At 41.0% G+C, this 26,594-nt stretch overlaps 1 protein-coding gene across 1 annotated transcript in view; it reads left to right on the top strand.

The window, feature by feature from the left end:
• The window catches only part of kiaa1549lb (KIAA1549-like b), a 62,441-nt gene that overhangs the window by 21,844 nt on the left and 14,003 nt on the right, over positions 1 to 26,594 (top strand). Inside the window, exons 2-13 of the mRNA XM_086175243.1 lie at positions 2,680 to 3,051; positions 5,519 to 6,013; positions 6,094 to 6,209; positions 9,586 to 9,805; positions 10,064 to 10,197; positions 11,265 to 11,433; positions 19,041 to 19,100; positions 21,134 to 21,285; positions 23,408 to 23,579; positions 24,076 to 24,239; positions 24,597 to 24,632; positions 25,919 to 26,106. Coding sequence (XP_086031369.1) covers positions 2,680 to 3,051; positions 5,519 to 6,013; positions 6,094 to 6,209; positions 9,586 to 9,805; positions 10,064 to 10,197; positions 11,265 to 11,433; positions 19,041 to 19,100; positions 21,134 to 21,285; positions 23,408 to 23,579; positions 24,076 to 24,239; positions 24,597 to 24,632; positions 25,919 to 26,106 — 2,278 coding nt within the window. The remainder of the gene's footprint in view (positions 1 to 2,679; positions 3,052 to 5,518; positions 6,014 to 6,093; positions 6,210 to 9,585; positions 9,806 to 10,063; positions 10,198 to 11,264; positions 11,434 to 19,040; positions 19,101 to 21,133; positions 21,286 to 23,407; positions 23,580 to 24,075; positions 24,240 to 24,596; positions 24,633 to 25,918; positions 26,107 to 26,594) is intronic.

Raw genomic sequence — 26,594 nt, 5'->3', positions numbered from 1 at the left:
TAAGCGTTTACTGGGCTGTGTTCCAGAGAGATGATATAAGTCACTTCCTGTTTCCCTGTTAGCAACCTTAAAAAAATAAAGAGCATAACAGTGTGAGAGTGTGACATCCTACCCTCCATACCACCGTCTCAGCAGTGCCTGAATCACTGCCATAACCCTCCTTCCTGCACAGACATCATACCTGGATACACAAACCCTCAGGTCCTTCACGTAGGTATTCATATTTATACGGGACAGCAACAGCTCTAAGTAATTGTATAAAGGTATATTCCTGTCATCCATTAGTCCCCCAAACAAAATGGGGACGTCTATGACAGTTCCGCTGAAACAACTGATCATGCTTCTGAAATTTGTTTCTGCCCTCTCAGGGTTCTATCTTCAACACTATGAATTATACTCCGTTGTTTACCCATTTTTGCACATAAGAGAACACACACTGCTCACAGCAATACGAAAACAGTGGATAATAGAGCAGCAGGAGCCCTGCCAGCATCATGTATGTATTCTGGTAACTCAAAGATAGTAGTAGCTGCAGAGAGGATGAATGCAAGAGAAATGAGGCCTGTGATTTGTTTTTACTTGTTACTGATGGTTTCAGAATCAGGTTTAAATCATGCAGCTTTTTATTGATCATGATTTGGCAAAAACAAACAGGATGTCGATCATACGTGTTTAACAATGTGTGGTCTTCAGGTATTTCATTACATTTAAATGTTCTGTTCTTCCTATTTATGCACCACTTATGTGGCTATGCAACAGTCATTCCTGCTGCAGGAGGCACTGAATGCACCTCACCAAATATTCCAAATGAGTAAATGTATGGTTAAATATCCTGTCAGAGTAGTCGTGTGTGTGCGTGCATGCATGCGTGCGTGCGTGCGTGCGTGCGTGCGTGCGTGCGTGCGTGCGTGCGTGCGTGCGTGCTTGTGTGCGTGTGTGCGTGTGTATGTATGGCTTTTGACACAAAAGGCATCTATATCTATATCGACAGATTTCTTTTGAATTTATTGCCGCTTGAATTAATGCCATAATGACGAAATGGGATTACAAGCCATCCCATAGCACACAGTTATTCCTCACACTTCCACAAGCATTGACATTCCAGTTAAACTGATGTTGCCGCTGGGCTCACTCAGCAGGGGAGGCCGATAATGTCCCTTTACTTTTAAACAACAGGTTGTTGAACTGAGTGACATCTTAGCAGCCTTGAAGCAGTTCATATATCTTTGTGAACTTGTAAAAGTCCAGACTATACTTTCCTCTCTGCATAAAGTTTTGAAATGGATTTAGAGTGCAGTCACATTGTGAATAACCAGTCTTTACCATCTATTTTTTCAAGGGTGGGAATTAAGTGGGATTATTTATATATTGTGACTTAAAGATAGCTGTAAGTGACAATCATTTTTTTCTTCATTTTAAAAACAAATTCTGAAAGCATTTGTAACAATTTTGTAGCCTGTTATCGAATCCTTGAGGGTACAATCACAATTAGCCATGTGAAACCACCACTGATTTTGTAAATAATAAATGTGTTCAATTTTTTTTCTAATTTAGCAGATTGTTAATATCTAATAGAGACATGTACTTTAAGCTGTATTACTTTGCCACTGGCTAATCACTGGGTGTTTAATTAGTTTTAGAAAAAATGTCTCTAAGGCCCTCATTAGTTTCCAATAATGCTGGAAAATTCTTTGGATGTTCATAACACCTGATCAAAAAACAAAACGACCATTTTTGTTGGTGTGAGATCAGTTTCGAAGTTATCGCTCACAAATGAATGACTTCTGATGAATACTATGCGGATAATCCTAAGAAGAGCTGGAGGGTTGGGATGTAGTGACAGGACTGCAAAGCTTTGTAAATGAATCACATGAACCCAAAGTCAAGGATAGGCTGAAATAAAAGAAGATGCTGTGGAAATAGAAAAGAGGCAAGTCCACATTGGCCAATCACCTGCTGCATCTCCATGATACTTACTTTAATTTAAACCATCCATATCTTGTTCTCTTTCAGCCTTTTACTAAGTCATAATTTCTGCACAGGCCGTTTACACTATAATGTGAATCCTTTGTGTATTTTTATCTTGGCTATCCCAGCACTTGCTGGTCATCTCTTGAATAATTCTATTATTTACGCTTTGGAGATGCCGTCTTTTTTTCTTTTGGGAATTCATGAATGTCTGCCCTTGATGTTCTTTATGATAAAATCTATACGATCTGTTTACAAAACCACTGTGTGAGTGGTAATTGTGATGTATTTTCACGTTGGTACACAGGTTAAATAAAAGATTCCAAGGATAGACCAATATCTATTCATGTGTTTTTTCATTAGTGTTTTTCCATACACTCAAACCAGCAAGACTGTTGCTGAAATGTTTTGTGAAAATCATGGAGAGTGATGTGTATAATTCATCATCCAATTGTTTACTAATTGTATCTCTATCTCTATTTATATTCATATTTATTGACACTTGTAACTGTTGAGCTGCTGTGACAAAATAATTTTCCCTATGGGGATAAAGTTTATCTTATCTTATCTTATCTTATCTTATCTTATCTTATCTTATCTTATCTTATCTTATCTTATCTTATCTTATCTTATCTTATCTAAATGAGTATAATTTTTTTAGTTTCACTGACTTGTCTTGGCCTGTCATGTCTGCCTTTGTCCATTTGACAGATAACAATACCTATGATGCCTCCGGCTCCTCGTCTTTAAAAAGCGACCTCGCAGTCACAGCTGCCCCTGCTCATCCACTGGCTGACCTGTCGGTGGCAGAGGAGGTGCCTTTTTCCACAGTACACTCAGATGGTGACCCAGAGTTTGAGGGGGAAGGTTTATCAGGCCGGCCTGCCTTTTCATCTGTCTTAACTCTTATGGCAGAAACAGTCAAACATCCAGTGAGCCTTGCTCACAGTAGAACCTTGCCGACTATCACCAGGGATGAGACCCACACCACCCAATGGCCTTCAAACAGTTCCAGCCATGGCTTGAAGATATCCTCCTCTCAATCGGTGGTGGGAGCCAATAGGAACCACCTCAAAAGCACAGGTCAGAACTCAACCACATCTCAGACGTCCCCATGCCATCTTCGAATAACCACTCATAAACGGATGTCATTGTTCGCTGTATAGCTATTTCCGTCGCCTAAATGAAGATAATCTGTCTATCTTTAACCATCCCATCCAGATTCCATTGTACCGATCATCTTCGACTGATCAGAGTCCAAATTTTTTTCACTGTGACAACTACATAGTGATCAGCTTAGTATTTCATCCAGCAGCTGTTACAGGAGCAAAACGACACAGCAACTTTCCACTCGTCACATTATCATCTATGTGAAATAGCGCAGTTGGACTACGTTGGACTAAGCCATACAAAAGAGCAATGAAGTAACCTCACATACATTTTGCATATCAATGACATAAATTCAGGGAATGAGTGGTTTCTCTAAAAAAAATAAACACAAAAAAGTGCAGTCTAAAAAAACAAACAAAGGACTGCAGAGCACAAGCAATCAGCACATAGTCATTGCATGTTATTTCCAAAGATAGACAAGTTTTTTTTGGTGGGGGGAGAAAAATTCACCCAGAGTGTTTGGAACCCATAATCCAGGTTTGATCTGGATTCTGCCAATAGATGGTGAAATGAGCCTTGCATTTCCCTCCAATAAAGGGAGTTAAGATGATCAAAGGCTGATCAAACCTCTTAAAATCCAAGATAGCACTGCTGTCTGCCCTTCACTTTCTACTCTGGTCACAGAGCAAACACTGAATTAAATAACAATCATAGAAAAGAGAAGTTCAAACATAAAAACGCTGTAGACTCAATTATTTCACATGCAAGTTATTTTCAAGTGATATTATGTGGAACTGTCAGGTCCTTTGCACACAGAGAGAAAACCAGATAAAGAAGAATATCTTAAGCTGCTATCAGGAGACAAACACAAACCTACTTTGTCATGGTGTCATTTGCAGATGCATCTCACTCTGCTGATTTACTGTTGACAGCAGGTCACGGCAGCCCTACAGTTCCTGCCATCACCATAAATTACTGCAAGGGAGAGCCAAGCTCAAATCCTCTCACTTTGACTAACACAGATTAGGTGTGAGATCACTACTGCCTCAGCTATAAGCTTTATTACCACAATAACAGCAACTGCAACCTCCTCCCCATCATAGTTGGATTCACTTAGTTAACCAAGGAATAAAGTGAATAAATGTGGAGACACATAATTAGCCAATCCCGAGAGCAGAACTCAGGTGTGTAGAGGATGTACTCCAGCAGTTCTTGCAGCTTCACATATATATAAGCTTTCCAAAAATTGCTTTTGATTGAGGGGGTTGTTCTACCTTCTTTATTGGAGCAGATGGGCTGTCACAAAGATCTAAAGCTGGAAGAAGAACAACAGCCCAATCTGCATGTGTAGCATTCAATTAATCCAGTAACAGTAGCTGTTTATCCATTTTATATCAGCCATCAGGGACAAACCACATAGTGGAGAATGCATGCATCTTCATCACACATTAAAAATGTATGTTAATAGAGCCTCCAAAGATTCTGGATCATCCTATAAATTAATTTTGCTTCTAGTAATGTTTTATGCTGCATCACAAATCTTAATGATACACCCAGAGCAAAAAAAAAACCCTTGACATTTTGAAGCAGTCTTCCCTAAAACCTATCTGAAATGAGTACAAAAGAATTACCCATGCTCAATAATCAACTAGCAGTGTGGTTGTTAACAAGTCCGTTTTCATTTAGGCAAACTGTCGCATTTGGAAAAAAAAAAAAAAACTCCACTTAATTCACTACAGCTACTAGCTGAAATGGCACAACGTTTAAATCATGCCCGATTTAAATGTTTGGCACTCAACCGGTGCTACTATAAACGAAACTGAAAACCACAAACCTCAGTATGTTACAATAAAAGTGTTTTTAAATTGGAATATTCGTCCACAAGCTTGGATTGGGTAGATCTACCAGCATATGAACATCTTAATATGGTCAGCCAGCTAATATACACATCCTGAATTCAACTGCTCCAATGCTGATCACCATTCATTTGTATTCATTTCATCCCTCAGGCTTTGAGCACAGTTGATGGACTGCACACTTTCAATGACTGTAAAAACTCAGCCAATGAAAATAGGCTGAATTTGTCTGCAGTTAATCAAAGATGTGCTTCTGCTGCCAGTTTATCACACAGAGCCTTCTTTTCCTCCTTCGTCATCACCACTGTCTGCAGACACTTGAGCATAATCATCCTGTATCAAAGCTTCTCACTTGTCCTCCTTCCCTATGAACCTTGCCCTGTTCTGTCTTTGAAACTCCTTAATCATTGGCACAGTCACATGTGAAGTCATCACATATAGCACAATCAAGTAATTCAGTGTCAAAACCAGTAGCTTCATCATTTCTTGCGTGTCTGAGGCTTCACAAATCCTGTCTCCATCCCTGTCATCCCCATATAAGCCTCCCAAAAGATTTGATTTAACAACATTTTTTGTTCTTACAGTGGGGGAGAGGGATGAGTTAACTGCTGGAACATACAGAGTGGTCGCGCCTACATTTCCCAAAGAAAAAGAGGCCATTATAGCTCCCTCTCAATCTGCCAGAATGACTTTTTCTGCTGGGCCCTATGAGAGGACATCTCAGGTATCACCTTTGACCCCTGGACCGGACACCACAACAGCCTCTGTGAAGCTTACCACCACAAATGTAACTTCATCCACCAAAATTAAAATCCCTAGCACTACCATGCTTTTTCCAAGCATCGCTACTGGAATCGAGCAGTTAACCTCTACAACCGTGCCACAGCTGACACAAGTCACAAGGAAAACAACAATCACAACCACTAGGGCTCAAACTACCAGGCGGACATTCTCCCTGCCTGTTTCGAGGACAGGTCTTCCCAGAGGAACCACCACTGTCTTCATCTCCCCCTTTACAACAACCACAGAAGCGCCACTTCAACAGTGCAACATCACTGAGAGGATGTGGGTGAGAACAGGTAAATGAATAAATTAGTTGTTTCGTTTAACCCTATTTTTGCCGGGGCTTATCTTTTTTTTCCTTCTATATCTCTTGTAGTCGTCTCCATCTATGTGAGAAGGAATAGGCTGGACAGCATACAGAGGCAGAATCTGCGGAGGGGACTAAGTCAGGGACTCCAGAAAGCCCTGAATGACAGCTCAGCACAGGCACAGGTCAGACTGCGACTATTAGTTCTCATTGTAAATGCATGTTGTTGTTTCAACTAATGGGGATGTAATGGTTTACTGCTCTGTCTGTCTGTCTCCCTCTCTCTCTCTATCTGTACATATATATATATATATATATATATATATATATAGATGTGTGTGTGTGTGTGTGTGTATACACGCACTAGATAACTAGATAGATAGATAGATAGATAGATAGATAGATAGATAGATAGATAGATAGATAGATAGATAGATAGATAGATAGATAGATAGAAAGTCAGCTTTATTTTGTCTTTGGAATTTTTTGTTACTGGAAAGATTGCAGATCAGTTTATGGTAACAAACATTGTGGGGACCTGTGACAGGTGCCATCGATCATTGCAGCGTAGTGTTGACCCTTCAACTATCCTGGTGTGGTCACTGTGAAATAATGTCTCTGGAGGATATTTTTCTATTTTTTCCAAAGTGCTATTTATATTTCTTTTGCAGACAAACAGTACATCAACCTTCGACTAAGTGATTTCATGTTAGGTTTGCTTATTCGCCGTATGAGGAGAGGATTAATATAGAAATTAGGCTGTCTGATAGTGTCCCAGAAGGCAGGAGTGGATGTCAGATATTTGAGTAGCTGTACGGACACAACAGGAAGATGCTGATGAAGACTGTCGCAGTGCTGTTGATCTGATTTGTTGATCGAATTCCACTGGTGTCAGCAGCTAGAATTTTAATGGAATTTTCCACTGTATGCTTAGAAAAATGTAAATGTTAGCATTGTAGTGGTCATACCAAAACTGGTTCAATTTTTTACTGTTTTTTAATATTAGTGTTTTGTGAAACCAACACTTTTTCACACAGTGCCAAAACCTTTCTCTCCCACTAATATCTCCGATCATTGTGACTCTTTATCAGAGGCTCCCTTTGATTTTGGTGACCTTTATTATAATGCGGTTGGAGGGAGGTAAAAGGCATGTATGTGTGACAAATAGAATAAGTAGAAAAAACAATTATGATCAAAGACATTATACATTATTTACACATACCTGCAGTACATCCATATAAACATGTAGGTTTAGTTGCACTGTTCTGAAGTCATACATGATACATAATTCAGCAATTTTTGGCCTGGATACAGGAAATGTTTAAATTACCTTAAATTACCAATTTAATTGAGTTGTTTTTATAACCCAGGTTTTATTTTGAATGATATGCTCCTCCTGTATGTAACTTATTTATGGAGATTCATAAAACATTCAAACAAACATTTCCCAAATCTCATTTAAATACAAAATGATTATTTGACACTGTTTGCCAAAGTGCTTTTGCAAAAAGTGCTACTCCCTTCTTTACTTGCATGTTATTCCTGTTCATTTGTTTATTATTACATCAACAGTAATGTTTAATCCCATGTCAGTATTCAAGCGTATTGCTGATTTAGCTGTCCATCACAAGAACACGATCATTATTTTTTATGAAACTGTGAAAAAGATGGAAATTTATTTCATTGTGTTGTAACGGCAGCCTGCACAGGTTTCGCAGTTTTAGCTCTGGTTTCATTCCTTGAAACATTTTTCTCCTCTTCTTTGTCTCTTTTTCTCCTCTTCTTTGTCTGTGGGCTCAAGTGCCTTCAGAGTATTGCAATTTTGAACAAATGTTAAGTGAATGTGTGTGCATGTGTGTGTTCACACACACACACACATGTAAGTTCACACATTGTTATCTTTTATCTGTTGACTGTTTCACTATGGTATCAAATAATGAGAGACTGAGACCTGCATATTTGTCCTGCTTATGAGAAGGTCATTGCCCCTCCCGCACAGACACTAAGCTCTCAAGGTGCTTTGCGTCAGTGCACAATTGTTGCTATTCTCACATCCAATGAAAAGCCAGCTGTTGGCAGGGGAAATCGCTTCTGCGCTTAATTATAGGTCGTAAATGAGAGAGAGAAATGGCAGTGGGCTGATACTTACTTGATGGAACATAGAATTCAGGAGCTAACTTTCAAAAGTTATTTCCGTTGCGTTTGTCTCTACATTTATATGTCAAAATAAGTGTCAGGTCAATTGCCTGGCAGTCCTTCATCCTCTATGGGATGGAGTTGGTGGATGTGCTACCAATCCTTGACTTATACTGCAAATGCGAGTCCTTTGAGAAAGAAATGATAATAAGGCTCTTTTCACAGAGCTCGTGATGCAGCTGAATTGTGAAGAGGCTGAAATGATCTATAGATTTTCGTGGAGTTGGCCCATGGAGTGCTTTGTCAATGCTAGCTCTCCTGTGTGTTTCAATAAACAAATCTTAGCATTTACAGTTTTACCAAGTTTACTCTGTTTTGCAACTTTTTTGATCCCCATCAACTGCAGTTCACCAGAAAATACAGGCTTCCTATCGCTGACACGTTGGTAAACCCATGCCACACAGCTACAAAACAATAACGTTGCCTGATTTTTCTTCTCTGTGAAATTGCTATAGTAATCCCAATGCCTCTGGATGTCGAACTGACGGAACCATCGCCTCAAATTACCTGTTAAACCGTCAGTGTCTCATATTGTTTATCTTTATCCTCCGCTCTCATCCAAGGTCCCTCTTCAGTCTTTCCTGGTTCTTAGTAGTCTTCTATATCCTCAGTTTCTTCTGCTCATGATGCTCTTATCAGCAGACAGATGAAATACACTTGAATGGGCTTCACTGATCCATTAATACGCAATATCTCTCAATGTCTGATGTCTTTTGTTTCAGTGATCCTACCTGCACTTTTAGTTTGTGAATTAAGGACACCTCTGAGTGCAAAGTCTTATGATTGTACATGATTGACTTCTTGGGTGGATATTTGTTGACAAAATGCAAGATCGAGGATTTTGAATCACAGAATTTACTCAGAGAAGTTGGATGTATCATCAGAATTATATGTGCCTGGAAATGTTGCTTTTTGTTCATTATGTCGTCTGTTATCGCCTGTCTACACAGGAAAACTATTCTGAAAGGATCGAATATCATAAACTAAAGCCTTTTTTATTTTCTCAATATGGGACTATAAATATGTGATTCATATTGTGGAAAATGCTGAAGAGGACCAAAACAAATGATAAATATCCTTGTATAATACAGTCTATAGAGAAGCAGCTGTCACTGCAGTGGGGACAATGTGGCTATGACAAGACAATTGTTTTTTCCATTTTTCATTTTCACCTTCGAATATTTTATATTATAGGATTAGTTGAAATGAACTATGTTTTAAGAAATATGTATACAGTTTTGCAGGATATTAGATTTAGCAATTTGATAATGCCAACTAGTCTCTCTCTACTAGGACGTGTAATTGGTTTTAAAGATGGACAATATATGCTAAGGATGTATTAAATTTTTTTCATTTTTCTGTCAGGTGGAGACAGTATTTGGCTCTCCTAACATGACGGTGGCTTATCACGTGACTGGAGGAAACATGGTTTACTCCCCCTCTGTAGTACTTGATGGTTTGGACTCCTATGGTCGAGATAAGCTGATTGCAGACCTAAGACAGTACCTCCCCTTGGTAACAGCCCTGCCCGTTCCAGTGGGTTTATGGAGGCCCAGCCCCAACACTGGCTTCCAGATGAAAACAGGTCAGAAAGAAAGAAAGAAAAATCAGTCAGAGATCATTTTAAGACTTACATATATTTCCTAACGCTGTGTTTGTGGATTGGAACACTGTCAGTGGAAACTAAGTTTGAGAGAAAATGAAAATGCACCTGATTTCACATCGCAAGAGGAAAGCTAAACATCACAGGGCGAGCGGAATCTCAAATTTGATCACAAGTCATGTGACTTTAAAACCCTTTTAGATAAAAAATTGCGTCATTCAAGTTATTGCTTTCTTTCAGTTCTGCAGTTTGTGGGAGCCGGTGATGATCCGCACTCCTGTCGCTTTTCTCAAATGATGGAGCAGAGGCTTGAGAAGGTTTTTTTTGAAGCCCAGACCAAAGTGCTTAACAGCAACAGCGTACTCTCTGTCCAGGTACTGTACTTCAGGTACTCTCCCTAGCTGCTGAACTTAATTAGGATTATGAGAGACCCCTTACTCGATAATGTCAAAGGAAACCTTGACATTAAAAATCATGTCAGCTTTTAATCCTTTTATGTCATTTTACATTACATGTTACATTGCATGTCTCATGTCACATTACCTGTTTTGATATCCTTGCTCTGGTTGCCTGGAATTGTTTTAAAATCCTGATGTTCCTGTCATTTTTTTTTCTTTTTTGCCGTGCCATATCAACCTCCAAGGCCTGTGAGGAGCCCTGGGGCCGGCCCACTGGCCATAATAAGAGTACTGACAATAGCAATGCATCAAAGTCCTGGAGGTTATTTCAGGATCATATTTGCCAAGTCTATACTCTCATGACTTTTAAATCAAATCCGAAAATGCTCTTTTTTCATTTATAGTGTGCAATTCAGCTACCCTGATTTTTATTTATCATATTTCTGACTTTGTCATGCTCATCTTCTCAGCACTATTATTGTTAAATTGTTAAAATTCAAATTCATTATCACTGATTCCTTGTCTTTTAAAAAAAAAAATCTTTGGTTTTATTGCATCTCTGTTTTACATTTTTTGGACAAAAACCTCAGAAAAGGGCTATTTAACCAATTCCAGTTGTATTTGCATAATCCAACTGGATAAGAATTAGTGGTAACAATTTCTGACTTGTGACTATGAGAGTTCCACTTAATTCATTGCTCATATCTCTTACTTCTGCAATGTACTGGTTGTTGTTAGTTGTTTTGTTGACCCATTAATGTCAACTCACATTTTAAACCCAAAGCCAAGACTCAGGCATCGTTTTCAGTTTTCAATGAATGGAAATAATGTCTAAAATGGAGGCAAATATAAAAAGTACAACGAAATAGAACAATCCAAACAAAGCCACGATAACTTGCCTTATTTCATTCAGCTATATCAACAGGATTTCTAAATTTGCTTATATATTACTATATAACTATAATTTAATCTCATGCATTTCATATGTCCTTACCCCCTGTCTGTTTTCTGTGTCTGTGTTTCTTTCCGATGCCTGCACACAGATTCTGAATGTTTCCCAGGCAGCAGGCTCTCCTGCTGTATCATTGGTCTACACTGTGAGAAATGGGACTGTCTTCCTTAATGGCACCACTGCCTCAAACCTACTTGGTCAGCTGTCAGCTGAGCTGGTGGGATACTTCCTCTTCTATCCGCCACTTATCGTTGCTGAACGTAAGCCCAAATTTGCATTCTGTAATACATCTGTTTGCGTTAATTCAGCAGTTTTAAGAGAAGAGACATCAGAGATAGTTGTGATTTTGCTCAGCAAATGAAAATTTGATTAAGGCAAAAATGCCACTTTGATGTGTATTTTGTGTTTGTGTGTGTGTGCGTGCGTGTGTGTGTGCATGCATGGATGTTTTAAACAAAAATCATTGCAGACTGTGTCTTTTAAAGAATGCTCTTCATTCGTTATCACTTCTGGGCCATTTGAGAAAAAAAGTGGCACAAATTAAGTGTACTAAGTGTATATATCTGAGTCTACCGCACACATATAGACCAGACTATTTCTGTATTCAGACACGGATATCAAGAAGCTTGGAACATTTGTAGTCTTTTAATGAGTCCGTTGCAACTGCTCTTCTGCTTGAACATTCATGGTATGTTTTTAATGATTGATTCGGTAAAGACGGTTGAGGTAAAAACAGAGGGGAAACCATGCCTTTATTACAGCCTCCTTTGAGGGCATCACCAGAGCTCCTGTTGGAAGAAAACAAATGAAGAGTGACAGAGAATCAACCGGAGTCTAAACAGTGCTCCCAGTAGAGACCTACTGTGCAGCCTGTTAAAATCCCCCTGTGTAACAAGGGAAAGAATTTCAAACTGCACAGTCGTGGGAAATATGGCAGACACAGAGTCTGAGCTTCAGTGAGAAACAATATTTATGATACTTAATTGATCTCAGTAGGAACAATTCTATTTGCAGTACTCTATTTAATTCACTCTCATTAATGTGCAGCAACAAATTCCAATCCTTAGAAATGGTTGCTGCACACAACCAAGCCAGCTATTCAATTGTTTTCTCTAAAGGAGACAGCATAACATCAAATCCCGAATTATTAGAGGGGCGTGAAATAAGTCAAACAAGCATGAAGGTGAATCTATAATTTGAGGGGCGAGTGACTGAAATATAGAAAGGTGCTGTGAGTCATAACAGAAACAACCAAAAAATAAAGAGCACCTCACGCGGAAGAGAACTGAGGGACTGATGCTCAGCAGACTTTTACGGTGAAAGTATCTCAAAGCATCTTCAAAGGACCTGTTGAAGTGAAAAGCAGCAGCTGTGGCACCTTGTGCACCTCATCTTTCAGAAAAAACATGCAAAGACTGCACGGTCAGCTACATAATGGAATCCAAATGACACTCACGCGGCAGATAACAAAAATATTTTCTTTCAAAAAGGAACAGCCAGTCAAGGAAACCTGACTCTCCAGCAGCCTCTGTCACTATTTCTACCTGCTTATTTATTTGTTGAGTCTCTGCATGGGCAGCTCCTGTGTCATGTCTTATCGTAGCTTTTTTTTTTGGTTTGTTTGGTGTTTACAGCAAGCCTGCATGAAAACTACAGGAAACTGAAAACAAAATTGTTAGTGTCATTTCAAGGGAGTGTGTCCTTTCTGTAATTCCAGAGAATCAATTCAAACAATACTTATAGTTAGGTCTATTTCTTATCAGCCAGATAAACCCAAGCACAGGTTTGTGTGTGTGTGTCTACTATTCTACAATTTCTACTATTAGTTATATATTTAAGCTGCGTCTTCTTTAGGGAAACACTGAGTGCTTGTAGCTGAATTCATGCAGCGTGTCCTCTGTGGCAATGTTAACACCAGTGTTAAAGAACGCTCAAAGAACACATTGGCTAAAATAACAAGGCAGTAACGCTGAGGAGAAACAAAGTGAGAAGGGGAAAAAAGAGGTTCTGCCCAGACACCAGAGACTGATGGGAATTCTTTTATGAGAAATGTGACACCGCTGGCTGACGGACAAGCTAATGCAGAAAGCGATGAAACGAAATGTGATGTGATGTGATTCAGAAACATGGCTAGTAGCTGATTTTGTGAATGTGAAAAAGCGAGAAAAACTATCAATTTATAACTGAATCTCGTTTTGTACCTCAGAAGACCACAAGCACATTTTCCTCATCATATATTCATGTGCCTGGGCGGCCTTGAATGATTGTGTAGGTAAAACTCTTCAGTCCAAGTTATTGATTTTCAGCTTTATGATTGAAAAAAAGTGTGGATGAACTTTTTAGATGGAAATGTTCCCATTTTCTCGGTCTTGACGTACAATTTTCGTCACTGACCCCGCAACAAATGGTGATTTTGGCTAACATACGCCATCTCGCTCAAGAAAACGTTTGTGTTTGTGAAAACTAAACGAGGCTTGTTTGAATTTTTCAGAAAATATTAGAAAGTTACATCGGTGGGTTGAGCGATACACTAGGGGAGTACAGAAACAGACCCATGGGAAAAAGTGGAATGAGAAAATTTTGGAAGTACTTTTAATCTGTATTTTTTGCACCCTGGCCATTAGTTTTATTACCGCTGTGTACAGGAGGTGTGAGCATATGCTGGCAGTGGCTGCCTCCTCACTTCAAAGCCAATTATTGCAGTAAATAATTAACAGCGGGGGGATTCTCCCAACACCTCGGGCTCTGCTCTGACAGGAAAGGCCTGGGATCTCACACCACCCCGAAGTTCCTGTTCACAGCATCAAGTACGCTACCAGTCCTGTGGTGCTTGTTCAGGCTGGACTGCGACTTCGGTGTGTTTATCCCTCTCCTTTTCGGTTTCTCTCAGGTTTGAATACAGAAGGAGCTGTTGGCAAACTGTTCCTAAACCAGAAAATGAAATGTACGTTCCAGATCGTGTTCTGTTCATAAATGTCATATCCACTTCAGTCACAGTACAATGTCATGTAAATCCTCCATATCAAACTATACTTTATTCAATATATCTTATTTGGCAAAACTTAAACTACAGGCAATTTACAATCGGTTGCTTGGATTAAAACTGATTGTCACAGCTGGCTAAGGTGGCAAAATACAACCAATCAGCAGCATTTTTATGCACTGCTTTTGCAGCTCTGTCATGACTTTTAGAGGGTATGTCTGACTCAACACAAGGACACTCAGGAGGCAAGGCGTCTTAAGGGGTTTATTTGACAAGGGAGACAGATGGAGAGCTGTGCTGGGTCCAGGTTGTTTCTGGGATTGCGTCACAGGGGGTCTCAGGAACTAGGGAAAGGCGTTGACTTCTAGGACTAGGAACTGATGAGGTGAGTGCTGAAGGGCTGCTTGACAACACCTGATGAGCCACAGGTGTGCACTGCCCCCAGCTGACATCAACCGACACCTCGGTTCTTTTCTAGAGAACCGAGTTGAAGAGAAATGCACAGAGCCTGAGCCACGGATCCAACATCTACCTCCATCCTGGGGATACTATGAAGATGGAAAACATGTTAACCAGCAGTTGAGCTGCATGAAAAGCAGAGGGGAGCTTTGAGGGGAACAAGGTGATATGCCTCGGAAATCTGATCTACGGTGTTTCTCATCCTTTAGAGGGGGAGACAAAATTTGACCAGGGTCTCTTCAGAATGATCAGAGGTTGGAGTCCCGTAGGTGGTTGATGGGCAGAAAATCTGGAAGAGTAGGCCCAGTGGATGACACGAGAGCCGACTGAGCTGGGGATGTAGGTCTTGCTGGGTGGACCAGCACCAGGGTCTGGTTCTGTTTGCAGCGCCTGGTTGAGGACATCCTCAACTCAATGGCCCAAGACAGAGCCCCAACGGTGCAGTTAGGCGGCAGGATGGAAGCTGGGGTCTTGCCTGTGTCATTTGACGAGAACTGGCAGGGAAGAGCATCAGGCTTTGTATTTTGGGCACCTGGACGATACAAGATGGAGGTTGAACCGGGAAAAGAGACCAATGGGATTGATGGGAGTTAAGAAGTTTGGCTGACTGTAGGTAAGATAGTCTGGACAGATCACAAAAAACAATCACCGGATGCTTAGCACCCTCCAACCAATGTTGCCTCTGCTCCAAAGCAAGTTTGATGGCAATAAGTTCCTGATTCCCCTCACTGTAGTTTGTCTTGGCTGTAGACAACCTTTGGGAGAAAAAGGCACAAGGATGAAGTTTTCCATCAGAGTCTGAGCATTGTGAAAGGACCGCACTGACGCCCATTTCAGAAGAGTCAACCGAACGAACTTGCTTGTGGGGATGGGGCCGGACGAGGATAAGTGCTTGGGAGAACCTCCTCTTCAGGTCCAGGAAGGCTGAGTTGGCTTCAGAAGTCCATGAGAAGGTGGTCTTTGTGGATGTGAGGGTGGTCAGTGGGGAAGCGGTTTGACTAATTCTGTATGAAGCAGCGGAAGAAGTTAGCAAAACAGTGTTGGGGATCTGGCCAAACCAGGACTTTCATTTTCGCTGGGTCTGTCTACCTTCTAGGATGTTACTGAGGAATGAAATCAATGACTTGAGGAACTCATTTATGGGCTTTGATTTAGAGGCGCTTTTCCAAGAGGCTTTGAAGGACAAGGCAGACATGTTTCTGATGTCAACTAGGGTCTTGGAATAGATAATGTCATCCAGGTTAATAAATACAGGAGATGTTCAGGAAGTCCGAGTTCATAGTTTCCCAGGGTTTCCCACGTTTCCCTTTCCTTGCTCCTCTCCCTCAGACAATTATTAAGACAGGTAGCCAAGGATACCAGCCCCTCCAGGTCTTCAGGCTCATCCAAGGGAGCCTTGTTTAAGCATCCCTAGATTTTGGGATCAGGCAGTTTGGTCAGGATCCTGGCCGAAGGTCTGCATGAATTCCTGAAAGAAATTCCTTGAAAATGCAACTGAAGCTGGATGGGTCCTGGAACCAGACCTCAGCCCATATTAGGGCTTTGCTGGAGAGGAGTCCCGGGACAAATCCAATCTTGGTGTTGTCCTGTGGGAAGCAATGTGGTGAACAATTAAGGGCCAGGGTGCACAGCAAAAGTAATTCCCCTCAACTGCTTACCTTTCCTGAGAATTTCTCTGGCATGGGCGAGCCCACATCTCAGGAGATGGCGAGTGACTGAGAGACTGGCGGAGCAGTGGGGACCTCTGTGGAAGGAGGGGATGGATTAGGCTGATGACTCAGAAGTAGCTGAGTCAGCTGATCCAAGAACTGGTTAGTGCTCACTTGCTGTAGACTGAGAAACCTAAGAACTGCACCAAGAGCGTGGACAAGAGAACTCTGTTCAGACCGGGCGCTCCCTGGAGGGTCCTCTTTTCCTCCGCCTGACGAGGTCTGATGAGCCACAGTTGTGCACATCCTCGGCTGATATCAGAATCGGGTTCCCTAGAGAAGAACAGACGTGAAGGGAAATGCCCATAGAGCCATAGCACCGGATCCCAACACCATGCTGAAATTACACACTGACATGTATTATAGAATCAAAATAAAAAAGGAATTTGAAGCAAAACATAGCTAAATGAATAGAAGAATATTAATCACGCAATCTACTGTGCATGCCGCATTATCTTGCCCTCCCATACAATGTCCATATCCAGACTATAGTCTGCTATTGTTACACCTCCACCTGCCAACCAGAGGGTGTCCGGACCAATTGATTTCATGATTTGTTCTGACATGGTTGGACAAATGTAATGACTTGTAGTGATTTGATTATTCTACTGCTGTCACTGCAGTAAGCAGCTATTTACCAACAATTGAAAATTGGTTTGTATAAGGACAAATCTTTTTGGAGATTTATTTCAGCTGGAGTTTGGATTATAATCAAAGGAGACAATAGCTTGAGGCATAAAGATGTAAAACAGAAGCAGGGAAAGTGAGCAAAATCTAAATGCTTGGAAAATCCTATTTGAAAATGGATGAGCTCTTCCTAACGTTTAAGGCAAAAAAGACCAAAATTGTAGTGAGGCAAAAAAAAAGAAAAGAAACAAAAAAACTTGAGCATTCTAATTCTGACAGAAAGAATCGTGGATAATTAAACTACTTCATCAACAGCACCACACATGGAACCTCACATTTAAAAATATTTGTTTTGTCAAATTTGTTGTCAGTTTACTTTTCGGTTAAAGTTGGTGATATCTTATGTACAGTCTCTGTATGATTTGTGTGATGTGCCGGGGCAAGGACAGAATCCTGGGACAAAGTATATAAGATAATTAAAGAAAAAAAGACAAACCAATATTAGTAAAAAATTCCAATAGACGCTGCCCAGTATGAGTTGTTGTATGACAGATTGTCCTGTGGATATTCTGCATTATTTATGCCATATTTTCATGCTGGTGTTTGATTATTTAACATGCTCACTTATTATTTTCACCTCATGAGTGACCTGTTACATGTCCCATTCATACTGTGACCCAGGTTCCATCTGCGCTCCCATGACCCCCTCATTAATCGTTATTGGGTGACTTGTTTTGAATAGACAAAAGAACAGATGAAAACTGGTCCCATAACCCACTTTCTATGTCCTTGCAGACTCAGTCAGTCAGTCAGTCAGTCAGTCAGTAACTCTCTTTCTCTTTTGCTCACACATACACACAGCGAAATTTCTTGTTCCGTATAAATTAAAATGCTTTGCCTCATAACAGAATCCCCGGCTCTCTACTTAGTCCCCTCATATTCCACACATGTTTACACCCAATTTCAGCTTAAGGTCTACTTAAAACACTCTATTATTGATGTATATACCAAATCTGGGGAATACTGCTTAAATTTACAGACTTTCTCTTTTTTTATATTTACCTGGAGGTAGTGGAATTATAATTCACCTGTGATGACTGAACAGTATGTTCAGTTATGGTGGTGACATTTTATAAATTCCAGATATTTTGCTATATCGTTTTTTAGGTCTCTGAGCCCTGTTGTTTTAGATGAGTCCTTAGCACCCAGGATGAGGAAGTACTCCGCTTATCTCTTTGGAATATCCCTTTGGGAGAGTGACAACTTCAAAAATAATAGCTACCGTAATTGATGTGACTCACCATGTCAGTTTCGTGAAAGATGGTATTTAGATTAATTTTCAACTGATTTTACTGACATCCAGATGGAAGGAAACTTTAATAAATCGAAATTCCATACTGTTCTTCTTCTGAGGCTACATCCCACCACTCCTGTGTCCTTGTAGCTGTCATGCGTGAGTGTGCATGAGTCTGCTTTCACAGGCCAGTGATACAGCCTCCCCCCAAACACTGCATCAGCCTCCAGCACAACAGCTTAATCAAGCAGGAAATAGATGTAAGAGAACAAGAAGAGCCCAAGCAGCTGAAAGCTTTCCTTGTATCTGTATTTGTCTGACTCACAGTAATAATCAGCCTTAAAGCTGTGATTTTTTTTTTTTTTTTATTTAATTGTCACACACACACACACACACACACACACACACACACACACACACACACACACACAAATACACATATGCATGCACACGCGCACAAATGTGTTTCACTCAAATTTCGGCCTGACTGAGAGGCTGATTTCTTGAGTAATTAACACTTGCTGATCAAGTGCATCATTAGTCGATAATAAGACTTTTGCTTTTGTTAAATCAAAACATTTGAATGTTTTTTTTTTAATTATTATTATTGAACGGTTATTTGACACATATACTCATATATTTTACAAAAATGCTTTCCTGTGTTAAGACAAGATCTTTTAGTACTAGTTCCTTTCCTCTGTGTTTCACCTTCTTCTTCTCTTTGAATGGCTTTATTTTCACCTGTCGTGCCGTTGCAATAACCCAATTAAATGATTTGTCTTCATGTCGTTACAGCACTTGAGTATCACAATCTGAACACCTCTATTGCTACCAGAGAATTCTGGGTAATTACAGGTAAGGATTTTGTTGTTTCTCTATTCAAGTCACGATGTTTAGGAGAAGCTGAAAAACTCGATTTTTTTTTTTAACATGTTTGGTTTAGATCAATCCATACGGTAAATTCAGCATAGAATAGAAAAAGCACTGCAGCAGGCACATCTTCAAAGAGTAGTTTTCTCTCTTCATTCTTTGTCTGCACGGTCAATTTTCTGTCTCTCATCATTCCACATTATAAGAAAACAAAACAGACAGTAAACAAATTAACTATGTCTCTGCAGTCATGTGTGGTGAACGCCCATTTGGAAGCTCCAAAATGCTGAATGTTGCAGATCATAATATTCCTTGAAGGATATGGACAGCAGTGCTTTATTAAACTGTCTCATCTGGCTCCCATTTATTTGGACATGAACAATAACATACTGTAGGTTGTAATTGTTTTAATGGAAAATAAGATACAGAATTATGCAATGTAGGCTTCAGGGATTCCACAAATATCACGAAAAATAGCTGAAAAAGCTTGTATTAAATGGGCCTCCCTGACCTGACCATGCGGCCTTGAACTCTGTACTTCCTGTGACGAGAGGCTGAACTATTTCAAGGTCTTCTCCTTTTAAATGGGATTTTCTCAAACCAAACAAGTACAAAAAGATATATTGTTTTTTGACTCCCGATAAAATAGGGCAGATTGAGGTACATTATGCACTTCTTGATTAAAAAGGTACAGAAAGTCCTCACAAACAAGTTTAGAAGGTGCACTTTCTTATTCATGACATTATGATGGGTTTCAGCGTTCTACCTGGAAAGACATGCCATAAGTACTGGAAATAATTCACATGACAAAGTATAGATACAGTTGAATGGAAAGAGGTCATAGCAGGAGTGATCATCAGGAGCTTTCTTTTGAGTTTGTCCAGTATTACTAAAGTTTTACCTAAATCTGACTTTAGTTCTGGAATTTAATGTCCAATTGGAACACAGGTTACACCTCAATTGTTCAACTTGTCACCATTTTTTTTAAATAATTTAATACTTTTTTTTTTTCATTTTGATAGAATTAATAAATACTAATAGCCTTCATGACATAACTGATAAGAACACACTCTGAAATAGTAGAGGTGAAATTTCGATTTGATTTTATGTGATATAAATATCCAGAGTCAATACAGCTTGATTACAGCACAAATCCAAATTGTTGTATCATTACTCTATGAACAATGCATCAGTCACATGAATGAAACAGTAAATTACTCATGACATACTGGTGTTTCAATCAGTTTGATGGCAGTGAAGTAAATTACATTGTACCTAGTACTCAACCCTAGCTGTTTTCTTCCGGACAGAATCAGTATCCTGGAATAACAATCAAATGGGAAATATCCATCCATCCATCCACTGTCCTACTCAGGGTTGCAGGGGATGCTGGAGCCTATCCCAGCTGTCATCGGGCGAGAGGCAGGGTACACCCTAGAATTGTCTTCAGTCAATCGCAAGGCCACATATACAGACAGACAAGCGTTCACTCTCTATTCACGCATGTCTGGTCAATTTTCCCAAGTTTCCATTTAACCTGCTGTTTTTGGACCAAAAAATTGGGAAAAATTGCCCCGAATGAGTGAGTGAGTGAATCCTTGTCTGTCTGTGTACGTGGCCCTTGGATTGACGGATGACCAGTCCATGGTGTAACTTAGCCTCTTACCTGATGACAGCTGGGATAGTATTCTGGCATTCTCTGCGACCCTGCGTGCAGGATAAGCAGCAGCCGATGGATGGATGGATGTCTTTGGACTGTGGGAGGAGACCGGAGAATTCCAGAAGAAACCCACACAGACATGGAGAGAACATTTAAACTCCACACAGAAAGGTCCTTAACCAAATATACAGATTGTTATTTAGTAGTGCAGTTTTTTTCCCACCCCATCCAACACAGCTACACAAACATCCATCTAATTCTATCTTTATGTCCTCTCTCTTTGTATGCCTTTAGCAACAATTTATTTTCTCTTTTAACAACCATCTGGTACTCATCTATGTCTCTACTACTTTTGCAGTAATCCAGGATGTGGATAATGCCAGCCTAGAGGGACAGTACCAAAGCTTTGCCAGTCTAATGGAGCAGCGGCTCGCAGAGTTGTTTGTGTTGGCGGGCCAGCAGGGCACTCGTTTCAGACGGGCGACCACTGTAGGCAGCCACACTGTGCAGGTAGGCACCGGGCTCAGAACACCACAGGAAATGCCACTCAAAATGATCAGTTAAAATCAAGGGTGTATGCATTGTGTGCATGAATAAGCGTAATCATATAGTCACATAGAGACATAAAGTCACAATGGATTGTTCTGGATTTTGGTTCTTTTTTTTGTTTGGAGAAATAGTAAAGAGAGTATTAATTCTATGTGTATGCGCATTAATTAAATGAGACCAACTTCCGCTTGTACCTGCTTTATGACTTAAGATCACTCTGTGACATTATGGACATTAATGTTAGCTCGGTGATCGGAGCGGGGGACCTTGACGGCCCGATACTTGGCTGCAGAAGCTGGCTCTAGGGACATGGAATGTCACCTCTCTGGTGGGGAAGGAGCCCGAGCTGCTGAATGAAGCTGAGAGATTCCGACTAGATATAGTCGGACTCACCTCGATGGACAGCGTGGGGTCTGGGTCCAGTGGGGGACTGAGGGGTTGATCAGACTTGCCCCTGCTGAGAGGAGCCGGGCAGATGCGGGCATATTGATGGCCCCCCGACTCAGTGCCTGTACGATGGGGCTCAGCCCCGTGGATGAGAGGGTAGCCTACCTCTGCCTTCAGGTAGGGGGATGGGTTCTGAATGTTGTTGAAGGAGTTTCAACTCCCACCTCCGGCAAAGCTACAACCATGTCCCGAGCGTGACGGGGAACATTGAATGGTCTGAATGGGCCATGTTACGTGCTTCAATTATGGTGGCTGCAGACTGGAGCTGCGGTCGTAAGGTGGTCGGTGCCTGTGAGGCGGGAACCATGGAACCCGCTGGTGGACCTCAGCGGTGAGGGATACTGTCAAACTGAAGAAGGAGTCCTATCGGGCCTTTGTGACCTGTGGGGCTCTGGAGGCAACTGACAGGTACTGGCAGGCCAAGAGGCATGCGGCTTTGGTGGTTGGAGAACGACTTCCGGTGAGCTTCGAGGAGATTATGGTCCACCATCTGGTGGCTCAGGAGCGGGAAGCAGTGCTCGGTCAACACTGTGCACAGTGGCAGCAGGGCACTGCTGACCTCAACATGAGACACTGTAGATCAGTGGAAGGAATACTTTGGGACCTCCTCAATCCAGTCAAAACACCTTCCAATGAGGAAGCAGAGCCCGGGGACTCTGGAGCGGACACACCTATTTCCGGGGCTGAAGTTGCTGAGGTAGTCAAAAAGGTCTTCGGTAGTGAGACCCCGGGGGTGAGATCCACCCTGGTTTCCACGAGGCTCTGGATATTGTAGGGCTGACCTGGCTGACACGCCTCTGCAGCATTGCGTGGACATTGGGGACAGGGTCTTCAAGGGCGCATGGGAGTTTGCCCAACCAGTCTACATGTGCTCAACCAGAAACAGGTGGAGTGCCCACTCTGGGTCAGGGAAAAGGTCCTGCCCAAAGTGGAGGAGTTCAAGTATCTTGGGGTCTTGTCCACCAGAGAGGGAAGGATGGAGCGAGAGATCTGCAGGTTGATCAGTGCAGTGTCTGCAGTGATGCAGACTCTCAACTGGTCTGTCTTAGTGAAGAAGGGGTTGTGCCAGAAGATGAAGCTTTCAATTTACCAATTTACCTACGTTTCTACCCAGACCTACGGTAATGAGCTGTGCGTAGTGACTGAAAGAACGAGATCAAGGATACAAGCAGCCGAAATGAGTTTTCCCCACAGGCTGACCGGACTCTCCCTTGGGTGAGAAGTTCGGCCATCCAGGAGGGGCTCCGAGTAGAGTCGCTGCTCCTCCACATACAGAGGAGTCAGATGAGGTGGCTCGGGCATCTGGTCAGGATGCCTCCCGGATGCTTCCCAGGGGAGGTATTTCGGGCATGTCCATCTGGGCGGAGGCCATGGGGAAGACCCAGGACACGCTGGAGACACTAAGTCTCTAGGCTGGTCTGGGAACACCTTGGGATCCCCCTGGAAAAGCTAGACTATGTGGCTGGGGAGAGGGAAGTCTGGGACTCTCTGCTTCAGCTGCTGACCCCACAACTCAACTTTGGATAAGTTGAAGATGGATGGATGGATAGAGGGATGCCTTTACTTCTTTAAGTATAACTGACTGCAGCCGGTATTTAATTTACTACTCACTGTAAACCCTTCTTTTTCTCCTCAGATGGTGAGTATCCGCAGGGTGTCAGGGTTGAAAAATCCGGCAGAGATGACCTACTATGTCCAGCACAATGGCATTCCACTCCTGGGAACATCAGCTGCCAAGGTCCTCAATACAGTTGATTCTCAAACCATGGCGCTCACCCTGGGCTACTTTGTTCAGCTGCAAGCAGAACGTAAGCGCCTCATCCTTACCGCCTTTATAAAGAAGGGAAAAGGAGGAAATTTTGAGTGATAGCCAGAGAAACCAAAACAAATGGCTCATGCTGAGTTTACAAAGGAGAACCGGTGCCAGGCTGAGGGCAATCAAAGAAATGGTTGAAGAAACTCTGCTCTCAAATCTTCCTGAAATGCTCCCGGCAGGACGTTGTTTGTCTGGACTGCAGTGCTGCTCACTGCTAAGTGAAGAGGGTGAGACAGTCAGTCAAGGGAGAGAGTAAGAGAAAGAGTGAGAGCATTAGAGCATTCTCTCATGGATGGAAAGCAGCAATAGTGGAGTCATTGAACATTTGCTGTGTAATTCTTGCGGCACCATAATAACCCCTGTATGCTTTTGCAAAAGAAAGTATCTAATGTGTTTTAATTCCGATGAACCATGAAAAACACTCTATAATCATTTTAGAATGTGCTGAATTAGACAAAAATGACAGATTAATGTTTTCCTTTTTTCAGCTGTCGTTAAAAACCCTCCCAATAACCTATGGATCCTTGCTGCAGTCTTGGCCCCCATCGCTGTGGTTACTCTCATCATCATCATAATCACAGCCGTGTTGTGCAGAAAAAACAAAAACGACTTTAAGACTGATGCCATCAGTAATCTCAATCCACGCGCTAAGGTATCTATCTATCTATCTATCTATCTATCTATCTATCTATCTATCTATCTATCTATCTATCTATCTATCTATCTATTGATAGTTGACCATTTATATTCATGTATTGTCTTTCATATTCTCCCATTACTGTTATTTAATAAGCATCTCTGCAGCATCATAATGACAATTATTCAGTGAAACGCACACTCTTTTCCTTAGCAGCAATAAGTGATCTTTTTCAGAAATTGTAGCTGAGATGGCCTCCTTCAACCAGCTGATATTGTAAATGAAAAAGTGTCCTTGATTTTCTGCATATTCAAAGAGGATACAAGGACAGAAATCACAGATAACATTTAAAACAGTGTGCCTTGCTTTCAGATGGCGTATCGAAGAGATGTGGGCTATTATCACCAGGTATCTATCTCTCTCTACCTGTCTAAGATCTGAAACCATTCAAGACAAATAACACCCATAATGTACTTCAGTAAATTCAATTTTGATGATATAACCTAGGATCATGGTTTAGATTTAAAGAATTAAACATTTCACAGTTTTTTTATATTGAATAGAAGGCTGTAATTACCTTCTTTTTCAAATAAAGACCCGAAATGGAAACATTGACAGAAGATATTTTACAAAGTGTTGGAAATTGAGGTTTTAAGTGAAGTGCAAATGTTATTTCTGCTTATAAACGTGTTTTACATGCAGAAAACACCCCATAAACACACCCATCACCCACGAGCTCTGTGGATTTAGATAGCACTAAAACCTAAATTTTAAACTGAGAAGTACCTGGTTGGTCTAATTCCAGGAATTTATAACAATGCAAAGTAAACACTTCTTTAAGATGTCACCTTGTAAGATTCACAGAAAAACAATTCCATCAAAAATGAAATGCATTGCTAGAAATAAAAAAAATCCTTCCTCTGTGCCAAGGATCTTGTCGTCTCCGCCTAATGAGTAATTTAAAAACCGGGGGAAATTCTTAAAACGTCCCAAAATAGAGATATTTCAGAATTTCCCCAGTGAGACCAGCAACAGTCGTGCTTCTCGTTTGGTGACAGAGTTGTGTGAAGTGTTGGGAAATCACATGTGCGCATTTGTCTGGTAGACAGAGGGAATGTGTGTTTGTTAGGGGAGAATCATATTGATTTTGCTGCACTGCCAGGCTGCGTTGAAGCAGTGATGTGTGTCTGACAATTTATGACACTGCGATGAGGGTATTACTAAATATTTCAGTGTCTGTATGTATTAGTGTGTGGGCTTTTGGCTTGTACCTGACATGAAGGCAGTTTTTTTTTTCAATGTTTTCACCTCATTATCCTCTGCTTATTGTCCAGTATGATAGACGTTTTTTTTACTACGTTATTATATATACATGCATATCTGTGACAGTCAAAAAATCTCATCCCGTCACTTCTCACTGTGAGTCAAGTAGAATTTGGAAGGGATAAAAAGGGGTATGATTAAATCTATTTTAAGGGACAGCAGTAATCTTCGTTCTGGTCCTTAAATCCTCTGGGAATTTCTCGCAAAGACACTTACCACTATCTGCCAACTTGACAGTTCTACTCACTGGTTAGTGTGCAGTTCTTTGCATAGGCTTATTGTATGCATTCAATAGTTTTATATCTTTTTGTGGCTGCAATTAGGCCATTGGTATCAGCTCTGCTCTGTTCTTTCAATTTTCTTCACTTCAGCCAGTCCAGGGTTTTGATTATGCCAAGCAGCATTTGGGCCAACAGGGAGGAGATGAGGACACCCTGCCTGTCAGTCAGGATACCTTAGTGATGTCCCTGCAAATTCGAGACACACCGCTTTCACTGGAGAAGGTGCTGCATGAGGGAAGTGTCAAAAAGAGGAGCCTCATGAGTGACAAACACAAAAGGTATTATCATCTCCATGAACATCCTTCATGTTAGACTTTAAACTTTTAACATCTTGTGAAGAATGATGGCATGCAAGTGCAGGGGTTAGCAATTTCTTCTCACAATGACATGGTTCCTGGTCCTATTCAGGTCATGGACTGAAGACTGCCTGTGTGCAGCTTGCATGTTCTCTCTCTGGATGTGTGGGTTTTCTAAATGGTCCTTAAGGGTTATTAGAGATTTTAAATGTCTATATTTCCTGGTTGATGTCCACTTGGATTGAATTAGATGTATAGATAATGAACAAGGCAATATAATTTTTAACTTTTTTTTTTTTCTATAAACATATTTTATATTTATATATATTTTTGTTTGCAACACACATTTCACTTTATTATCTAATCCCTTTATACTCATTATTTATTCTATTGTGTAGCACATTGGCTTTGTTTTTTCCTTGCTTTGCTTTTCTACACCAAAAGGAGTAGCATTCCAATTCCATTGTGTC

Source organism: Fistularia commersonii, chromosome 27 (genome assembly GCF_037954325.1).
Source record: "Fistularia commersonii isolate RoL2024-O1a breed Wild chromosome 27, RoL_Fcom_v1.0, whole genome shotgun sequence".
Classification (NCBI taxonomy): domain Eukaryota; kingdom Metazoa; phylum Chordata; class Actinopteri; order Syngnathiformes; family Fistulariidae; genus Fistularia; species Fistularia commersonii.
This window is presented reverse-complemented; position numbering and strand designations above follow the sequence as displayed.